We start from the raw sequence: 20249 nt of genomic DNA, 5'->3' as shown, positions 1-20249 counted from the left end.
GTCCTAACTCACACCCAGTCCCGTTCACCCATCACCCCCTGTGCTCACTGCCCCGTGTCCTAACTCACACCCAGTCCCATTCACCCATCACCCCCTGTGCTCACTGCCCCGTGTCCTAACTCACACCCAGTCCCGTTTACCCCTCACCCCCTGTGCTCACTGCCCCGTGTCCTAACTCACACCCAGTCCCGTTCACCCATCACCCCCTGTGCTCACTGCCCCGTGTCCTAACTCACACCCAGTCCCGTTCACCCATCACCCCCTGAGCTCACTGCCCCGTGTCCTAACTCACACCCAGTCCCGTTCACCCCTCACCCCCTGTGCTCACTGCCCCGTGTCCTAACTCACACCCAGTCCCGTTCACCCATCACCCCCTGTGCTCACTGCCCCGTGTCCTAACTCACACCCAGTCCCGTTCACCCATCGCCCCCTGTGCTCACTGCCCCGTGTCCTAACTCACACCGAGTCCCGTTCACCCATCACCCCCTGTGCTCACTGCCCCGTGTCCTAACTCACACCGAGTCCCGTTCACCCATCACCCCCTGTGCTCACTGCCCCGTGTCCTAACTCACACCGAGTCCCGTTCACCCATCACCCCCTGTGCTCACTGCCCCGTGTCCTAACTCACACCCAGTCCCGTTCACCCATCACCCCCTGTGCTCACTGCCCCGTGTCCTGACTCACACCCAGTCCCGTTCACCCATCACCCCCTGTGCTCACTGCCCCGTGTCCTAACTCACACCCAGTCCCGTTCACCCATCACCCCCTGTGCTCACTGCCCCGTGTCCTAACTCACACCCAGTCCCGTTCACCCCTCACCCCCTGTGCTCACTGCCCCGTGTCCTAACTCACACCCAGTCCCGTTCACCCATCACCCCCTGTGCTCACTGCCCCGTGTCCTAACTCACACCCAGTCCCGTTCACCCATCACCCCCTGAGCTCACTGCCCCGTGTCCTAACTCACACCCAGTCCCGTTCACCCATCACCCCCTGTGCTCACTGCCCCGTGTCCTAACTCACACCCAGTCCCGTTCACCCATCACCCCCTGTGCTCACTGCCCCGTGTCCTAACTCACACCCAGTCCCGTTCACCCATCACCCCCTGTGCTCACTGCCCCGTGTCCTAACTCGCACCAAGTCCCGTTCACCCATCACCCCCTGTGCTCACTGCCCCGTGTCCTAACTCACACCCAGTCCCGTTCACCCATCACCCCCTGTGCTCGCTGACCTACATTGGCTCCAGTTCCGGCAGCGCCTCGATTTGAAAATTCTTATCCTTGTTTTCAAATCCCTCCAAGGCCTCGCCCCTCCTTATCTCTGTAACCCCCTCCAGCCCCACAACCCTCTGAGATCTCTGCGCTCCTCTAATTCTGGCCTCTTGAGCATCCCTGATTATAATTGCTCCACCATTGGCGGCCGTGCCTTCTGCTGCCTGGGCCCCAAGCTCTGGAATTCCCTCCCTAAACCTCTCCGCCTCTCTCTCCTCCTCTAAGACTCTCCTTAAAACCGACCTCTTTGACCAAGCGTTTGGTCGCCTGACCTAATTTCTCCTTATGTGGCTCGGTGTCGATCACTCCTTGGGATGTTTTACTATGTTCAAGGCGCTGGATAAATGGAAGTTGTTATTGGGAGGGTTTGGAGGGGGCTGCAGTTTGCTTCGGCTCCCCTGATTGATGACGGCAAATATTAGCCAGGATTAACCTATTGTTGTACCCCCTGTTCCTCTACCCGCCATTTCCCTCTCCCCCAGTGTTCTTGGCGGTGTACAGTCCCACAGTCCCCACAGTCACACAGTCCCCACAGTCCCCACAGGCCCACAGTCCCCACAGTCACCACAGGCCCACAGTCCCCACAGTCCGCACAGTCCCGCAGTCCCCACAGGCCCACAGTCACCACAGGCCCACAGTCCCCACTGGCCCGCAGTCCCCACAGTCAGCACAGTCCCGCAGTCCCCACAGTCCGCACAGTCCCGCAGTCCCCACAGTCCCGCAGTCCCCACAGTCCCACAGTCACCACAGGCCCACAGTCCCGCAGTCCCCACAGTCCCCACAGTCCCACCGTCCCACAGGCACAGTCCCACAGCCCCCACAGTCCTCACAGGCCCAACAGTCCCCACAGTCTCACAGTCCCCACAGTCCCCCAGGCCCACAGTCCCCACAGGCCCACAGTCCCACCAGCCCACAGTCCGCACAGTCTCACAGGCCCACAGTCCCCACAGTTCCCCAGGCCCACAGTCCCACCAGCCCACAGTCCCCACAGTCTCACAGGCCCACAGTCCCCACAGTCCCACCAGCCCACAGTCCCCCAGTCCCCACAGTCCCCACAGTCTCACAGGCCCACAGTCCCCACAGTCCCACAGTCCCACCAGCCCACAGTCCCCTAGTCCCCACAGTCCCCACAGTCCCACCAGCCCACAGTCCCCACAGTCCCCACAGTCTCACAGGCCCACAGTCCCCACAGTCCCACCAGCCCACAGTCCCCACAGTCCCACCAGCCCACAGTCCCCACAGTCCCACAGTCCCCACAGTCCCACCGTCTCACCGTCCCACAGGCCCCCAGTCCCCACAGTCCCACAGTCCCCACAGTCTCACAGTCCCCACAGTCCCACAGTCCCCACAGTCCCATAGTCCCCACAGTCCCACCAGCCCACAGTCCCCACAGTCCCACCAGCCCACAGTCCCCACAGTCTCACAGTCCCCACAGTCCCACCGTCCCACAGGCCCCATCTCCACACCCAACTGGTGCGGTTATAAAGGCAGTTGAGCGAAGGCTTGGCTCATAGCCGCTGGTAACTCCTCCACCTTGTGTTTGGGGCTCCCGTTGGAGACCGGGCCTGGAGGCTAGGCTGCTCATCCAAACATCATCAATAAACAGCAGCTCATCAAAGGGGCGGCTCAGCGCAGCATCGAGCTCATGTCCCAGCTCCCATACCCGCCCGGTCTGTGCTGGGTTAGCTCATCTTAGCTGGGATTGGGGAGGGGAGGGGAGGGGAGGGGTGCTAGTGTTGGTTTTAGTGACCCTGGGCTGCGGGGGTGGGGGGGGAAGAGGGGGAAATCAGCCAGGGATCTTGTTCAAATGACCCTTGCTGGGTTGGTGTGTGAGAGGCTTGGGCCCAATTGTGATGCCCCCGCAGTCAAATATCCTGGTGGCACTCACTATCACGGCTTATGGATGTAGAAAGTACTTGGGCAAGAGATTGGAGGGAAGTCGGAATCGGGAGGGTGGGGCCAGTGCCTGGAGGGCGGGGCTAGTGCCTGGGGGGCGGGGCCAGTGCCTGGAGGGCGGGGCCAGTGCCTGGAGGGTGGGGCCAGTGCCTGGGGGCAGGGCCAGTGCCTGGGGGGCGGGGCCAGTGCCTGGGGTGTGGGGCCAGTGCCTGGGGTGTGGGGAGGGGAGGAGAGAAACTTTTTTTTTAATTCTCTGGATGCGGGAGTCGCTGGCAAGGCCAGCCTTTATTGCCCATCCCTAGTTGCCCCTTCAGAAGGTGGTGGTGAGCCGCCTTCTTGAACCGCTGCAGTCCGTGTGGTGAAGGTGCTCCCACAGTGCTGTTAGGGAGGGAGTTCCAGGATTTTGACCCAGCGACGATGAAGGATCGGCCGATATATTTCCAAGTCAGGATGGTGTGTGACTTGGAGGGGGACTTGGAGGTGGTGGTGTTCCCATGTGCCTGCTGCCCTTGGATGTGACGCAGACCAAATGAGGGCTTGAGATCTTGGTTCTGTGTTTGGGGGAAGGGCCCAACGACACCTTGTGGTTAAGAGCTCCTGCAGTGATTGCAGAGCCCAGAGGGGGGAGTGGGGAGCGAGGGTTGGGGACACAGAGAGTTGTACCGTCGGGGGGATTCTGGTCTAGATGCCCCGCGGTTGTGTCTAGCGGGCGGCTCACGTGATCCTTTGTTGCTGTTTGACTTCCAGATTCGAGCTGCCCCTCCCCCACCATCACCGATCCCGGCCTCCCAACAGGATGCGGAGTTCCTGATCTGAATGTTGCCGTCTGGATCCGGACCCTACACCTGACTCTGGGACCATCTCTTGGGACCATCTCCACCTGGAAAACGGGGTGAGGGGGTCGGACTGCAGCCGTGAGTAGAATTCACCGCGGCTTGCGAGAAACCGGCTCTGAATCTCCACAAGCGGGAGGACCAGCGACCAACGCATCATCATTCCGATATATTTAGAGCATCGGGTTCCAGTCGGATGACATCTCTCTTGGTGCTTTCATTGAGGAGCTTCCTCCCAGAGCAGGAACCTTCATCCCCCAACAATTTAAACTCCTGTAGAGCCTCCCGTGTAATGAGACGCGCCCCAGAACACCGCACTGGAAACGGGCGAGTGTGTAACACGCAACCATGGGATGGACATTTTGTGTTACGGGCTTTGGAATCAGTTTTGTCATTGGATCCAGCCGACCATTCACGTTCTGAAGCCAAGCCTGATTGCCCAGTCCGCGGATCGCTCCCAGGAACAGCAGCTGGGGCTGAGAGAGGGGGCCAACTTTGTGACAGTGTCTTGGGGTCTCGGTAATGTTGATCTAGCTGCAAAGGGCTGTGAATCCGATATATCCCAGCAATGTTCATTTTTTTTTGGGTGCGAGGCCCCCTTTAACTCCTGCACGTTTTTTTCTATTTAAAAGCCGGGAGTGCGGGAGCGCCAAGACCGCCGTGCGGCCGTGCAGCTTAACGGGAACGTTGTATTTCAGCGCGCACACTTGTAGCTTGACGCTGGGTGATTTATTTATTATTTCTTTGCTTTCGTTGTGTGTTCCTTCCAAGTCCTGGATTCAGGAGCACACCCCTCCGTCACATCATGACTCATCCTGAGGATGTTATGGGCGAGTTAGGGGAGAGGGACCTTGGTTAGACCACACTCGGAGCTCTCTGCTCAGTTCTGGTCTCCAGATTATAGAAAGGGTATAGAGGCACTGGAGAAGGTGAAAAAATGATTTACTGGAATGATACCAGAACTGGGAGGATATACTTATCAGGAAAGACTGAACAGGCCGGGGCTCTTTTCTCTAGCAAGGAGAAGGCTGAGGGGTGACCTGATCGAGGTCTTTGGGATTGTGAAGGGGTTTCGATAGGGTGGGCAGAGAGATGTTTCCACTTGTGGGGGAGACCAGAACAAGGGGCCATAAATATAAGATAGTCACTAATAAATCCAATCGGGAATTCAGGAGAAACTTCTTTCCCCAGAGAGTGGTGAGAATGTGGAACTCGCTACCACAGGGAGTGGTTGAGGCGAATAGTATAGATGGATTTAAGGGGAGGCTGGATAAACACATGAGGGAGAAAGGAATAGAAGGATATGGTGATGGGGGGAGATGAAGAGGGTGGGAGGAGGCTGGTGTGGAGCATAAACACCGACACAGACCAGTTGGGCCGAATGGCCTGTTTCTGTGCTGTAAATACTGTGTGATCGAAGGCACAGGGAGCAGAGAGAGGTGTTTTATTCACTCTCGGGATGTGGGCGTCGCTGGCAAGGCCGGCATTTATTGCCCATCCCCGAGCTGCCCTGAGAAGGTGGGGGTGGGCCGCCTTCTTGAACCGCTGGGAGCGGGTTTGATACAAACTGAGTGTCTCGCTCGGCCACTTCAGAGGGCAGTTCAGAGTCACCCACGATGGTGTGGGACTGGAGTCACATATAGGCCCAGACCGGGTAAGGACAGCAGGCTTCCTTCCCGAAAGGACATCAGTGAACCCGTTGGGTTTTCACACAATCCGACAGCCTCATGGTCACTGTTACTGAGACCAGATTTTTATTTACAGAGTTTTTAAAATTGAATTCAAATACTCAAAGTTCTGTGGTGGGATTTGGAATTGCGTTCTCTGGGATTATTAGTCCAGTAACACAAACACTTCAGTACTGTACCCATACGTATCAAACCTCTACCAGTGGTTCAAGAAGGCGGCTCACCACCACTTCCCCAACGTGCAACTGGGGGTGGTCAATAAATACCGGCCTTGCCGGCGAGGCTCGCATCCCGAGAATGAAGTGAAGAAATGCTAACGGGAACATCTTCGCCCAAAGCGGACTCGAGTTGTGGAAGAAGGAAATGGTCACACTACGACGCATAGAGTCAGGACCTGACCTGACCTGACGGAGGAGTGAGACTGTCTGGGAGAGGCATGAACTGGTCACTTTTAATCAACTCCATGTACACCATGGGCACCACACTTTAGGAAGGATGTGAAGGCCTTGGAGAGGGTGCGGAGGAGATTTACTAGAATGGTCCCAGGGATGAGGGACTTCAGATTTGTGGAGAAGCTGGGGTTGTTCTCCTTAGAGCAGAGAAGGTTAAGGGGATCAAACGCATCTTCCCCTCCCCTCCCCTCCCCTTTCAGCATTCCATAGGGACCACTCCCTCCGAGACACCCTAGTCCACTCCTCTATCACCCCCAACAGCCCTTCCCCTTCGCCTGGCACCTTCCCGTGCAAGCGCAGGAGATGCAACACCTGCCCCTATACCTCCCCCCTTCCCACTGTCCAGGGCCCCAAACACCCCTTCCAGGTGAAACAGCGATTTACTTGTACTTCTTGCAATCTAGTATACTGTATTCGCTGCTCACGATGTGGTCTCCTCTACATTGGGGAGACCAAACGCAGATTGGGTGACCGCTTTGCGGAACACCTCCGTTCAGTCCGTAAGGGTGACCCCGAGCTTCCGGTCGCCTGTCATTTTAATTCTCCGCTCCATTCCCACTCAGACCTCACCGTCCTCGGGCTCTTGCATTGTTCCACGGAAGCTCAACGTAAACTCGAGGAACAGCACCTCATCTTCCGATTAGACACTCTGCAGCCTTCCGGACTCAATATCGAGTTCAACAATTTCAGATCATAACCTTGGCCCCTATTACATTTTTACTTATATTTTTCCACCCCTTTGTTTTGGGTTTTCCCTCCCCCCCCCTTTCCTTTTTTTTCTCTCTCCCACATGGCAGCTGTCTCCCATTCAGCCAGCACATTTCACACCTAATCTAGAGCCGTCTTTTGTCTCCACTAGTCCGACCACCATCTCGTCTGGTTTTGAATACCTCTTAATGTCTCTTCACTTCTTTTGTTCTCTCCCAGTCCTGCCTTTCGATCTATTTCATTTCCTTTCCAGTTTTGAAAAAGGGTTTCGACCCGAAACGTCGACTCTAATTTCTCTCCACGGATGTTGTCTGACTTGCTGAGTTTTTCCAGCATTTTCTGTTGTTAGTCAAGGTTAAGGGGAGGTTTGATCGAGGTGTTCAAAATCATGAAGGGTTTTGATCGAGTAAATAAGGAGAAACTGTTTCCAGTGGCAGGAGGGTCGGTGACCAGAGGACACAGATTGAAGGGAATCGGCAAAAGAACCAGAGAGGAGATGAGGAGAATTTTTTTACACAGCGAGTTGTTGTGTTCTGGAATGCGCTGCCTGAAAGGGCGGTGGAAGCAGATTCAATAGTGACTTTCAAAAGGGAATTGGATAAATACTAGAAGGGAAAACATTTGCAAGGCTGTGGGGAAAGAGCAGGGGGGGAGTGGGGCTAATTGGAGAGCTCGTTCAAAGAGCCGGCACAGGCACGATGGGCTGAATGGCCTCCTTCTGTGCTGTAAAGTTCTATGAGCGGGGAATGTTTTGTTTCAATATCCCTGCTGGTGACTGAGCGAAGGATCGGTCTCCCCTTAGTTTATGTCTGCTTCAAACCGCCAGTGTCGCTCTCTGACTGCGCCGGGAGTGAGGAGGCCATGAAACGCCAACACGCAAGGTTGCTCAATGGTGGGACGGGCGTCTGTGGTCTGGCCAATGTCCCGAGAGTGAGACTGTCTGGGAGGAATCTGTTCCCTGCAGGTCTCCACCCCTGGGCAGAGGAACCGAGAGCACGATCGTACAGTCCATATTACACAGCTACAGTCACGTGTGAGAGAGGAGAGTTCTCCCCGGTGTCCTGGGACCAACATTTGTCCCTCAACCAACACCTAAAACAGATGAGCTGGTCATTATCACATTGCTGTTTGTGGGAGCTTGCTGTGCGCAAATTGGCTGCCGCGTTTCCTACATTACAACAGTGACCACACTTCAAAAAGTACTTCATTGGCTGTAAAGCGCTTTGAGAGGTCCTGAGGTCATGAAAGGCGCTATATAAATGCAAGTTCTTTATATCTCGGCTGCAGAATGGGGAGATAAACATCTCTAATCAAGGTATATTTGACAGCAAACTGTACCGGAACAATTCATCGACAACACTACTTCAAACTAACCTGTCAGCGTGCAGCATGGGAGCAAAGCTCAAAATGGGGAAAGTGGGATTTTAGGACTGAGGTCATTGAAAGGTGATTTAGGTGTCAGCCATGGCTCACTGAGTCGGGACCTCCTGGGCTCAAGACTCGCTCCAGAGACTTGAGCACAAAATCCAGGCTGTCACTTTCAGTGTCGGAGGGGCAGTACTGAGGGAGCGCCGCACTGTCGGAGGGGCAGTACTGAGGGAGCGCCGCACTGTCGGAGGGGCAGTACTGAGGGAGCGCTGCACTGTCGGAGGGGCAGTACTGAGGGAGCGCTGCACTGTCGGAGGGGCGGTACTGAGGGACTGCTGCACTGTCGGAAGGGCAGTACTGAGGGAGCGCCGCACTGTCGAAGGGGCAGTACTGAGGGAGTGCTGCACTGTCGGAGGGGCAGTACTGAGGGAGCGCCGCACTGTCGGAGGGGCAGTACTGAGGGAGTGCTGCACAGGGGGCAGTACTGAGGGAGCGCCGCACTGTCGGAGGAGCAGTACTGAGAGAGCGCCGCACTGTCGGAGGGGCAGTACCGAATGGAGCGCTGCACTGTCGGAGGGGCAGTACTGAGGGAGTGCTGCACTGTCGGAGGGGCAGTACTGAGGGAGCACCGCACTGTCGAAGGGGCAGTACTGAGGGAGTGCTGCACTGTCAGGGGGCAGTACTGAGGGAGCGCTGCACTGTCGGAGGGGCAGTACTGATGGAGCGCCGCACTGTTGGAGGGGCAGTACTGAGGGAGTGCTGCACTGTCGGAGGGGCAGTACTGATGGAGCGCCGCACTGTTGGAGGGGCAGTACTGAGGGAGCGCCGCACTGTCAGAGGGGCAGTACTGAGGGAGCGCTGCACTGTCAGAGGGGCAGTACTGAGGGAGCGCTGCACTGTCGGAGGGGCAGTACTGAGGGAGTGCTGCACTGTCGGAGGGGCAGTACTGAGGGAGCGCTGCACTGTCAGAGGGGCAGTACTGAGAGAACGCTGCACTGTCGGAGATACCGTGTTTTGGATGAGATCACAGCTCGTCGCACTCTCTGTAATTACGTGATGTAAATAAAAGCATGAACATAAATGGGTTTGTTCTGATGCCTTGTACTTGTTCCCAATGGGCCTTTTTGCGTTTGCATTTAAATTTATGAAAGGGTTCGATAAGGTAGACGTAGAGAAGATGTTTCCCCTTGTGGGGGAGACCAGAACTAGGGGCCGTAAATATAAGACAGTCACTAATAAATCCAATAGGGAATTCAGGAGAAACATCTTTACCCAGAGAGTGGTGAGAATGTGGAACTCGCTACCACAGGGAGTGGGTGAGGTGAATAGTATAGATGGATTTAAGGGGAGGCTGGATAAACACCTGAGGGAGAAAGGAATAGAAGGATACATAAGAACATAAGATGTAGGAGCAGGAGTCGGCCATTCGGCCCCTCGAGCCTGCTCCGCCATTCAATAAGATCATGGCTGATCTGATCTTGGCCTCAACTCCACTTCCCTGCCCGCTCCCCATAACCCTCGACTCCCTTATCGTTCAAAAATCTGTCTATCTCCACCTTAAATATATTCAGTGACCCAGCCTCCACAGCTCTCTGGGGAAGAGAATTCCAAAGATTCACGGCCCTCTGAGAGAAGAAATTCCTCCTCATCTCCGATTTAAATGGGCGACCCCTTATTCTGAAATCATGCCCCCTAGTTCTAGATTCCCCCATGAGGGGAAACATCCTCTCTACATCCACCCTGTCAATCCCCCTCAGAATCTTATATGTTTCAATAAGATCACCTCTCATTCTTCTAAACTCCAATGAGTATAGGCCCAACCTGCTCAACCTTTCTTCATAAGACAACCCCTTCATCTCCGGAATCAACCTCGTGAATCGTCTCTGAACTGCCTCCAATGCAAGTATATCCCTCCTTAAATATGGAGACCAAAACTGTACGCAGTACTCCAGGTGCGGTCTCACCAACGCCCTGTACAGTTGTAGCAGGACTTCCCTGCTTTTATACTCCATTCCCCTTGCAATAAAGGCCAACATTCCATTTGCCTTCCTAATTACTTGCTGCACCTGCTTGTTAACTTTTTGTGTTTCATGTACTCGGACGCCCAGATCCCTTTGTACCGCAGCATTTTGTAGTCTCTCCATTTAAATAATAATTTGCTTTTTCATTCTTCCTTCCAAAGTGGATAACCTCACATTTTCCCACATTATACTCCATCTGCCAAATGTTTGCCCACTCACTGAGCCTATCTATATCCCTTTGCAGACTTTGTGGCCTCCTCACAACTTGCTAACCCACCTATCTTTGTATCATCCAAGTCATTAATGAAGATTGTAAATAGTTGAGGCCCCAGCACTGATCCCTGTGGCACTCCACTAGTTACAGTTTGCCAACCAGAAAATGACCCATTTATCCGACTCTCTGCTTTCTGTCAGTTAGCCAATCCCCTATGGATGCCAATATATTACCCCTAACTCTGTGAGCTCTTATCTTGTGCAGTAACCTTTTATGTGACACCTTATCGAATGCCTTCTGGAAATCCATTACACTACATCCACTGGTTCCCCTTTATCCACCCTGCTCGTTACATTCTCAAAGAACTCTAGTAAATTTGTCAACACGATTTTCCTTTCATAAAACCATGCTGACTCTGCTTGATTGTCTTATGATTTTCTAAATGTCCTGCTATCACTTCCTTAATAATGGACTCCAGCATTTTCCCAGTGACAGATGTTAGGCTAACTGGCCTATAGATTCCTGCTTTCTGTCTCCCTCCTTTCTTGAATAGAGGCGTTACATTTGCGGTTTTCCAATCCGCTGGGACCCCTCCAGAATCCAGGGAATTTTGGAAGATTACAACCAACGCATCCACTATCTCTGCAGCCACTTCTTTTAAGACCCTAGGATGTAGGCCGTCAGGTCCAGGGAGCTTGTCGGCCTTTAGTCCCATTAGTTTGTCTCGTACTTTTTCTCTTGTGCTAGAGATTGTTTTAAGTTCCTCCCTCTCTATAGCTCCTTGATTATTATTTTTGGGATGCTTTTAGTGTCTTCTACCGTGAAGACCGATCCAAAATAATTGTTTAGAGTCTCTGCCATTTCTCTATTTCCCATTATTAATTTCCCAGTCTCATCCTCTAAGGGACCAACATTTACTTTAGCTATTCTCTTCCTTTTTATATACCTGTAGAAGCTCTTACTGTCTGTTTTCATATTATTTGCTAGTTTACGCTGATAGGGAGAGATGAAGAGGGGTGGGAGGAGGCTGGTGTGGAGAATAAATACCAGCACGGACCAGTTGGGCCGAATGGCCTGTTTCTGTGCTGTACAGTCAGTGTAATTCTAGGACTCGCTCAAGGCCCCTCAAACAGGCGAGTCCTGGGACCGATCCCGGGTGTGAGCTCGGGCTCGGCTCACAATAAACACAAACTGCGTGAAGCTAAGCTGTGAGTAACATGGGAGAAAGGGGAGATGAGCGACGATGGGTCCTCCTCTCTCAGGGTGAAATTGCTCATCGCCAGTCACATGAATTGGGCTCGGAGCGAATCCTGAGGTGAAAGGGCGGTGGAAGCAGATTCAATAGTAACTTTCAAAAGGGAATTGGATAAATACTTGAAGGGGAGAAATTTGCAGGGCTGTGGGGAAAGAGCAGGGGGAGTGGGACTAATCGGAGAGCTCTTTCACAGGCACGATGGGCCGAATGGCCTCCTGTGCTGTAAGATTCTGTGAATTGGTGGCTCGTTTTACACTGCCCCCCAATGTTCCTGTTCATCAACTTCAGGCGCGGTGTAAAGACAGCTTTTGATTGGCTATCCTGTTTTGCGGAACTTTCGAAGACCAATTCCAATCCCTCTGTCTCGCTGAAGAGTAATTGACATAAATTGAACAAACCTAGGCCTCAGTGTCAAATTAAGAGCCTCCGCAAGTCAGCACCGAATCAAAGATGGGGCTGACAAGTTGTAATTGACTGGTGAAGATTGTTGATGACCTCTCCAGGGATGATACTCCAACTCCCCAAAGCCTTTCCACCATCTACAAGGCACAAATCAGGAGTGTGATGGAATACTCTCCACTTACCTGGATTGGCACCCCGTCTACCACCTTAAACATTCACTCCCTCCACCACCGGCGCACCGTGGCTGCAGTGTGTACCATCTACAAGATGCACTGCAGCAACTCACCAAGGCTTCTTCGGCAGCACCTCCCAAACCCGCCACCTCTTCCACCTAGAAGGACAAGGGCAGCAGGCGCATGGGAACACCACCACCGCCAAGTTCCCCTCCAAGTCACACACCATCCTGACTTGGAAATATATCGGCCGATCCTTCATCGTCGCTGGGTCAAAATCCTGGAACTCCCTCCCTAACAGCGCTGTGGGAGCACCTTCACCACACGGACTGCAGCGGTTCAAGAAGGCGGCTCACCACCACCTTCTCAGGGCAACTAGGGATGGGCAATAAAAGCCGGCCTTGCCAGCGACGCCCACATCCCGAGTGTGATTTTAAAAAAAGGTTTCCATCCCTAGCATGGGGAAAAGTTCATAACTGAAATCCTCCGCATGCATGGCACAGCAGCGGTCATACCCTGCTCACCCGTGGATCAGTGGGTAACACTTCTCGGCTGAGTTAGAAGGTTGTGGGTTCGAATCCCAATCCAGAGACTTGAGCACATAATCCAGGTTAACACTCCAGTACAGTACTGAGGGAGCGGTGCACTGTTGGAGGGGCAGTACTCAGGGAGCGCCGCACTGTCGGAGGGGCAGTACTGAGGGAGCGCCGCACTGTCGGAGGGGCAGTACTGAGGGAGCGCCGCACTGTCGGAGGGGCAGTACTGAGGGAGCGTCGCACTGTCGGAGGGGCAGTACTGAGGGAGTGCCGCACTGTCGGAGGGGCATTACTGAGGGAGCGCCGCACTGTCGGAGGGGCAGTACTGAGGGAGCGCTGCACTGTCGGAGGGGCGGTACTGAGGGAGCGCCGCACTGTCGGAGGGGCAGTACTGAGGGAGCGCCGCACTGTCGGAGAGGCAGTACTGAGGGAGCGCTGCACTGTCGGAGAGGCAGTACTGAGGGAGCGCCGCACTGTCGGAGGGGCAGTACTGAGGGAGTGCCGCACTGCCGGAGGGGCGGTACTGAGGGAGCGCTGCACTGTCGGAGGGGCGGTACTGAGGGAGCGCCGCACTGTCGGAGGGGCGGTACTGAGGGAGCGCCGCACTGTCGGAGGGGCGGTACTGAGGGAGCGCCGCACTGTCGGAGGGGCGGTACTGAGGGAGCGCCGCACTGTCGGAGGGGCGGTACTGAGGGAGCGCCGCACTGTCGGAGGGGCGGTACTGAGGGAGCGCCGCACTGTCGGAGGGGCGGTACTGAGGGAGCGCCGCACTGTTGGAGGGGATGTCTTTCGGGCGAGACGTTAAACCGAGGCCCCGTCTGCTCTCTCAGATGGAAGTAAAAGATCCCAGGGCTCTATTTCAAAGAAGAGCCGGGGGAGTTCTCCCCGGTGTCCTGGGGCCAGTATTTATCCCTGAACTGACATCACTAAAACAGATTATCTGGTCATTATCACATTGCTGTTTGTGGCTGCCATGTTTCCCACATTCCAACAGTGACCACTCTTCGTAAGTACTTCATTAGCTGTAAAATGTTTTGGGCCGTCCTGAGCTGGTGACAGACGTTATAAAGATGCAAGTTCTTTTTTAATGAGGCATTTATCCCCCTCCGCTCTTTGCTCCCACTCAGTCCCCCCCATCGGGACATGGGGTTCCCAACCCTCCTGGATTGACCGGGAATCTCCAGGAATTGAAGGTTAATCTCCAGGACATGACTGTGAGCAAAAACCCCGGAGAAAGGTCGTGGGGGCGTTAAAATACATTGCGGGGGGAATTTTACCCTGGGGGGGGGGGCGGGGGAACGGGAGGTAAAATGACCAGAAAATGGAAGTGTGTCGGGAAGCTGGCTCCAACCCGCCGGCCCCCGGGGTTTACCCAGGCGGGACAAGGGGGCGGGTTGGCATCTTAAGTATGTTAATGAGGCTGGAAGGCCGGCAGCTGCAGTGAGGCGAGGACCGCCCGGGGGGGGAGCGCTCCTTGTGGGCCGGGGGGAGCAGGAGGGCTTCCTCCCAAACCCCAAGCCCCTCCGCCACGGCCCCCTGGGATCGGATCCCCTTCCCCCGGGGGTCTGGGATCGCACCGACCTGCTCCCGCGGTCTGCTCGGCAACACTCGCCGCCCCGACTCTGCACGGGGAACCTGTCCGCGCCATCAGACGCAAGCTGCAGAGTTAAATCCGGACTTCCCGTTCCCCCGCCACCGGACCCCCCCCCCGGCTCGTCAGAAAATTAAATTCCCCCCCTCCCCCTACGTTTATTCCATTTTCTTTGATCACTCTTTGTTTATTTGATTATAAAAATATTGGAGATGTGGGAAAGGGCTGTTTGACTGATGGTGAAGAATCATCCAATCAGATAACCGCTTTCCGATTGGCCGTGGGGAGGCGGGGCGCGGGGAGGATGGACGACCAATGGTGGGAGGGTGGGCGGAGTCAGGCGGTCACGTGACGAAACCTCCAGCGTTGGTGACCCGAATCGGAACCCCGTCCCCTTCCCGCTGGCTTCATATTTCCTGAGCGGTAAAGTCGGAATCCTCGGCTCCCGCACCACAGGCGGGGCAGAGACCTGCAGTGCCGCCGAACGCCACCAGAGGGTGCAGGAGGCCTGTGCCTGTCTGGGCCGCACAAACTCATTCCACATCGCCGGTCAGGATTGAACCGAACTTGACGGGCTGGCCCAGCAGCTCGGGAATAAACCCTCATTTCCCCCCCCTCTTCCCCCCTCCCTTCCCCATTCCACCAGGACTCCGCACCGAATCCAGAGTTCTGGGCCAGACAGAAAAGACCACAGCTAGAGTACTGCGTGCAGTTCTGGTCAGCACATTACAGGAAAGATGTGATTGCACTCGAGAGGGTGCAGAGGAGATTTACAAGGATGATGCCTGGGCTGTGGAAGTTTAGCGATGAGGAGAGATTGGATAGGCTGGGGTTGTTTTCTTTGGAACGGAGGAGGCTGAGGGGAGACTTGATTGAGGTGTATAAAATTATGAGGGGCCTCGATAGAGTGGATAGGAAGGACCTATTTCCCTTAACAGAGGGGTCAATAATCAGAGGGCATAGATTGAAAGCAATTGGTAGAAGGATTAGAGGGGAGTTGAGGAGAACTTTCATCACCCAGAGGGTGGTGGGGGTCTGGAACTCACTGCCTGAAAGGGTGGTAGAGGCAGAAACCCTCATCGCATTTAAAAAGTACTTGGATATGCACTTGAAGTGCTGTAACCTACAGGGCTACGGACCAAGAGCTGGAAAGTGGGATTAGGGTGGAGAGCTCTTTGTCGGCCGGCACAGACACGATGGGCCGAATGGCCTCCTTCTGTGCCGTAAATTTCTATGGTTTTATGGTTTCCAGAGTTCTGGGTGAGACAGAGACTTGATTCCCCAGCTGAACATCTTCTTTCTGGGTCGAGGGGTGGAGGCCAGTTATTTGCCCGCTGTGGCGGGACTCGGAGGAGCGGAGGTTCCAGCTCCCAAGGGATGTGTGTGCAGCCTCGGTCAGGAGGAGCCTGCCCTGCCAGAGTTGTGCTGAAATTGTGCTCGAGATCGATCCAGGCCCTCGGGGTAGATTATAATCTTCTCCCCATCGCGCGCGGGTCTGTCTATCCAATTCTGTCTGCAACAGGAGACTCGGTCCTGGAAAGGAACAGAGAGCAGCGCTCACTCAATGTAATATCACAGCGATAGTGACACACACACACACACTCACACACACACACACAGTGACAGTAACACATAGGAACATAAGAACTAGGAGCAGGAGTCGGCCATTCGGCCCCTCGAGCCTGCTCCGCCATTCAATGAGATCATGGCTGATCTTCGACCTCAACTCCTGATTTCACCCCTGAACGGCCTGGCTCTAATTTTAAGGTTCTGCCCCTTGTTCTGGACTCCCCCCACCAGAGGAAATAGTTTCTCTCTCTACCCTATCAACTCTCTTTATCACTTTAAACACCTCGATTAGATCACCCCTTAATCTTCGATATTCAAGGGAATACAAACATAAGAACATAAGAATTAGGAGCAGGAGCCGGCCATTCGGCCCTCGAGCCTGCTCCGCCATTCAATGAGATCATGGCTGATCTTCAACCTCAACTCCACTTTCCCGCCCGATCTCCATATCCCTCGATTCCTCTAGAGTCCAAAAATCTATCGATCTCTGTCTTGAATATACTCAACGACTGAGCCGCCACAGCCCTCTGGGGCAGAGAATTCCAAAGATTCACCACCCTCTGAGTGAAGAAATTCCTCCTCATCTCAGTCCTAAATGGCTGATCCCTTATTCTGAGAGTGTGACCCCTGGTTCTAGACTATGCCCCCTAGTCCAAGCATATGAGGGAGAAGGGAATAGAGGGTTATGTTGATAGAGTTAGATGAGGAAAGACGGGAGGAGGCTCGAGTGGAGCATAAACGCCGGCATGGACTGGTTGGGCCGAATGGCCTGTTTCTGTGCCGTAGATCCGATGTAATCCTGTGTAGACTCTCCAGCCAGGGGGGAAACAGCCTCTCAGCATCGACCCTGTCAATCCCCCTCAGAATCTTGTATGTTTCAATGAGATCACCTCTCGTTCTTCTAAACTTCGCTGGACAAACACACAGCGACACCCGCGTACGATCCAGTCCCGTGTCAAATCAAATCAAATCAACTTTTATTGTCATTGTTAGTGCACAAGTGCAGTACAACGAAATGTAGGCTTGCGGCTCCCGAGAGTGTACATTTGGATTAAGACATTTAAACATTCAACATACATTTGGCTTGTAATATATTAACATAAACATAACCATAATAAAGTGCATTGGCAGATGTGCAGGCTTTAGAGTTTATTTGTGGAGTTCAGTAGGATGACAGCCCTGGGAAAGAAGCTGTTCCTAAATCTGGTCGTTCGGGTGCGAATGCATCTGTAGCGTCTCCCAGATGGCAGGAGGGCGAACAGACTGTGGCTGGGGTGGGTAGGGTCTTTGATGATGGACCATGACCTCCGTAAACAGCGTTTCTGGTATATGTGCTCTATGGTCGGTAGCCGGGTGCCGGTAATGCGTTGGGCAGTTTTGACTACCCGCTGCAGGGCTTTCCGGTCATAGTAGCTACAGCTGCCATCCCATACTGTGATACAGTTTGTCAGGATGCTCTCTATTGTGCAGCGGTAAAAGTTAGAGAGGATCAGGGGTGACAGGTTACATCCCTTCAGCCTCCTTAGGAAATATAGGCGCTGCTGGGCCTTCTTCACCAGAGAGGAGGTATTGAGGGACCAGGAGAGGTCTTCCGTGATGTGGACTCCGAGGAACTTAAAGCTGTCCACCCTTTCCACCACAGCCCCATGGATGTGGATGGGGGTGTGACTTCCGCCTTTGGACTCCCTGAAGTCCACAATGATTTCTTTGGTTTTCTTGATGTTAAGGGCCAGGTTGTTATCGACGCACCACTTCACGAGATGCTTGACCTCCTCCCTGTAGGCTGACTCATCGTTGTTGGTGATCTGGCCTACTACCGTGGTATCATCCGCAAACTTGATGATGGTGTTGGAACCATGAACAGCCACACAGTCGTGGGTGAAGAGGGAGTAGAGGAGGGGGCTCAGCACACATCCTTGTGGGGCCCCCGTGTTCAGGGTCGGGGGGGGGAGGTGTGGTTACCTAATTTGACAGACTGGGGTCTGTTTGTTAGGAAGTCCAGGGTCCAGTTGCAGAGGGAAGTGTTCAGGCCAAGAGTTTGGAGTTTGGTGGCCAGCTTGTTGGGGACAATAGTGTTGAATGCTGAGCTGTAGTCTATGAACAGCATTCTGATGTAGGTCTCCTTACCATCTAAGTGATACAGTGCCGAGTGTAGAGCAGTTGTGATTGCATCCTCCGTTGATCTGTTTGCACGATAGGCAAACTGGTGTTGGTCAAGAGAGGCGGGAACACTGGCTTTGATGTGAGCCAGGACCAGTCTCTCGAAACACTTCATTATGATGGGTGTGAGTGCGACAGGTCGATAGTCGTTCAGGCACGTCACAGCCGTTTGTTTTGGCACAGGAATAATGGTAGCGGTCTTGAAGCATGTAGGGACTACTGCCTGGGCCAATGACAGATTGAAGATGGCAGTGAAGACATCAGCCAGCTGATCAGCACATTCCTTGAGTACCCGTCCAGGGATGCTATCCGGTCCAGCAGCCTTTCGTGTGTTCACTCCACGTAGAACACCCCTTACATCGGAGGATGGACTTACTGTATGTTCTGATTAGTTCAAAAGGTCAGCCTTTCCACCATCTACAAGGCACAAGTCAGGAGTGTGATGGAATACTCTCCACTTGCCTGGATAAGTGCAGCTCCAACAACACTCAAGAAGCTCGACACCATCCAGGCAACTATGGATGGGAATAAATGCTGGCCTTGCCAGCGACGCCCACATCCCATTAAAACAAATATTTTTTTTTTAATGTTACTAATTTCCCCCTTTCCCCGACTCCTCGCTGGGGTACAATCCCCTGCCCGGGCACTCTCTGGGTCCTGAGCCAGTGTAGCCCAGGCGGTGTGTCGATGGGAAATCCAAACACGGAGCTGCACCGCTCCCGAACCCGGGCTGACCTCACCCGATGTCCAGTCACCGGGATTGTCCAGCACAGGTCACTGGGGGTCAGGAGCGGGAACCCGGACTGACCTCACCCGATGTCCAGTCACCGGGATTGTCCAGCACAGGTCACTGGGGGTCAGGAGCGGGAACCCGGACTGACCTCACCCGATGTCCAGTCACCGGGATTGTCCAGCACAGGTCACTGGGGGTCGGGAGCGGGAACCCGGGCTGACCTCACCCGATGTCCAGTCACCGGGATTGTCCAGCACAGGTCACTGGGGGTCTGGAGCAGGAACCCGGGCTGACCTCACCCGATGTCCAGTCACCGGGATTGTCCAGCACAGGTCACTGGGGGTCGGGAGCGGGAACCCGGGCTGACCTCACCCGATGTCCAGTCACCGGGATTGTCCAGCACAGGTCACTGGGGGTCAGGAGCGGGAACCCGGGCTGACCTCACCCGATGTCCAGTCACCGGGATTGTCCAGCACAGGTCACTGGGGGTCAGGAGCGCGAACCCGGGCTGACCTCACCCGATGTCCAGTCACCGGGATTGTCCAGCACAGGTCACTGGGGGTCAGGAGCGGGAACCCGGGCTGACCTCACCCGATGTCCAGTCACCGGGATTGTCCAGCACAGGTCACTGGGGGTCAGGAGCGGGAACCCGGGCTGACCTCACCCGATGTCCAGTCACCGGGATTGTCCAGCACAGGTCACTGGGGGTCAGGAGCGGGAACCCGGGCTGACCTCACCCGATGTCCAGTCACCGGGATTGTCCAGCACAGGTCACTGGGGGTCGGGAACGGGAACCCGGACTGACCTCACCCGATGTCCAGTCACCAGATTGTCCAGCACAGGTCACTGGGGGTCAGGAGCGGGAACCCGGGCTGACCTCACCCGATGTCCAGTCACCGGGATTGTCCAGCACAGGTCACTGGGGGTTGGGAACGGGAACCCGGACTGACCTCACCCGATGTCCAGTCACCGGGATTGTCCAGCACAGGTCACTGGGGGTCAGGAGCGGGAACCCGGGCTGACCTCACCCGATGTCCAGTCACCGGGATTGTCCAGCACAGGTCACTGGGGGTCGGGAGCGGGAACCCGGGCTGACCTCACCCGATGTCCAGTCACTGGGATTGTCCAGCACAGGTCACTGGGGGTCAGGAGCGGGAACCCGGGCTGAACTCACCCGATGTCCAGTCACCAGATTGTCCAGCACAGGTCACTGGGGTTCGGGAGCGGGTACCCGGGCTGACCTCACCCGATGTCCAGTCACCAGATTGTCCAGCACAGGTCACTGGGGGTCAGGAGCAGGAACCCGGACTGACCTCACCCGATGTCCAGTCACCGGGATTGTCCAGCACAGGTCACTGGGGGTCGGGAACGGGAACCCGGAC

General features: G+C 54.8%; 1 protein-coding gene across 3 annotated transcripts in view; it reads left to right on the top strand.

The window, feature by feature from the left end:
* Nucleotides 1-9294, top strand: part of LOC147114393 (F-BAR and double SH3 domains protein 2-like) — a 176306-nt gene extending 167012 nt beyond the window's left edge. For all 3 annotated transcript variants that reach the window (XM_085996065.1, XM_085996064.1, XM_085996063.1), the window contains one exon: nucleotides 3912-9294. In XM_085996065.1, coding sequence (XP_085852191.1) covers nucleotides 3912-3980 — 69 coding nt within the window. In that variant the 3' untranslated portion in view covers nucleotides 3981-9294. The remainder of the gene's footprint in view (nucleotides 1-3911) is intronic.
* The last annotated feature ends 10955 nt before the right edge of the window (nucleotides 9295-20249 follow it).

The sequence above is a fragment of the Somniosus microcephalus genome, chromosome 8 (assembly GCF_052327205.1).
Source record: "Somniosus microcephalus isolate GS21.2 chromosome 8, FLI_Smic_1.0, whole genome shotgun sequence".
Taxonomy (NCBI): domain Eukaryota; kingdom Metazoa; phylum Chordata; class Chondrichthyes; order Squaliformes; family Somniosidae; genus Somniosus; species Somniosus microcephalus.
This window is presented reverse-complemented; position numbering and strand designations above follow the sequence as displayed.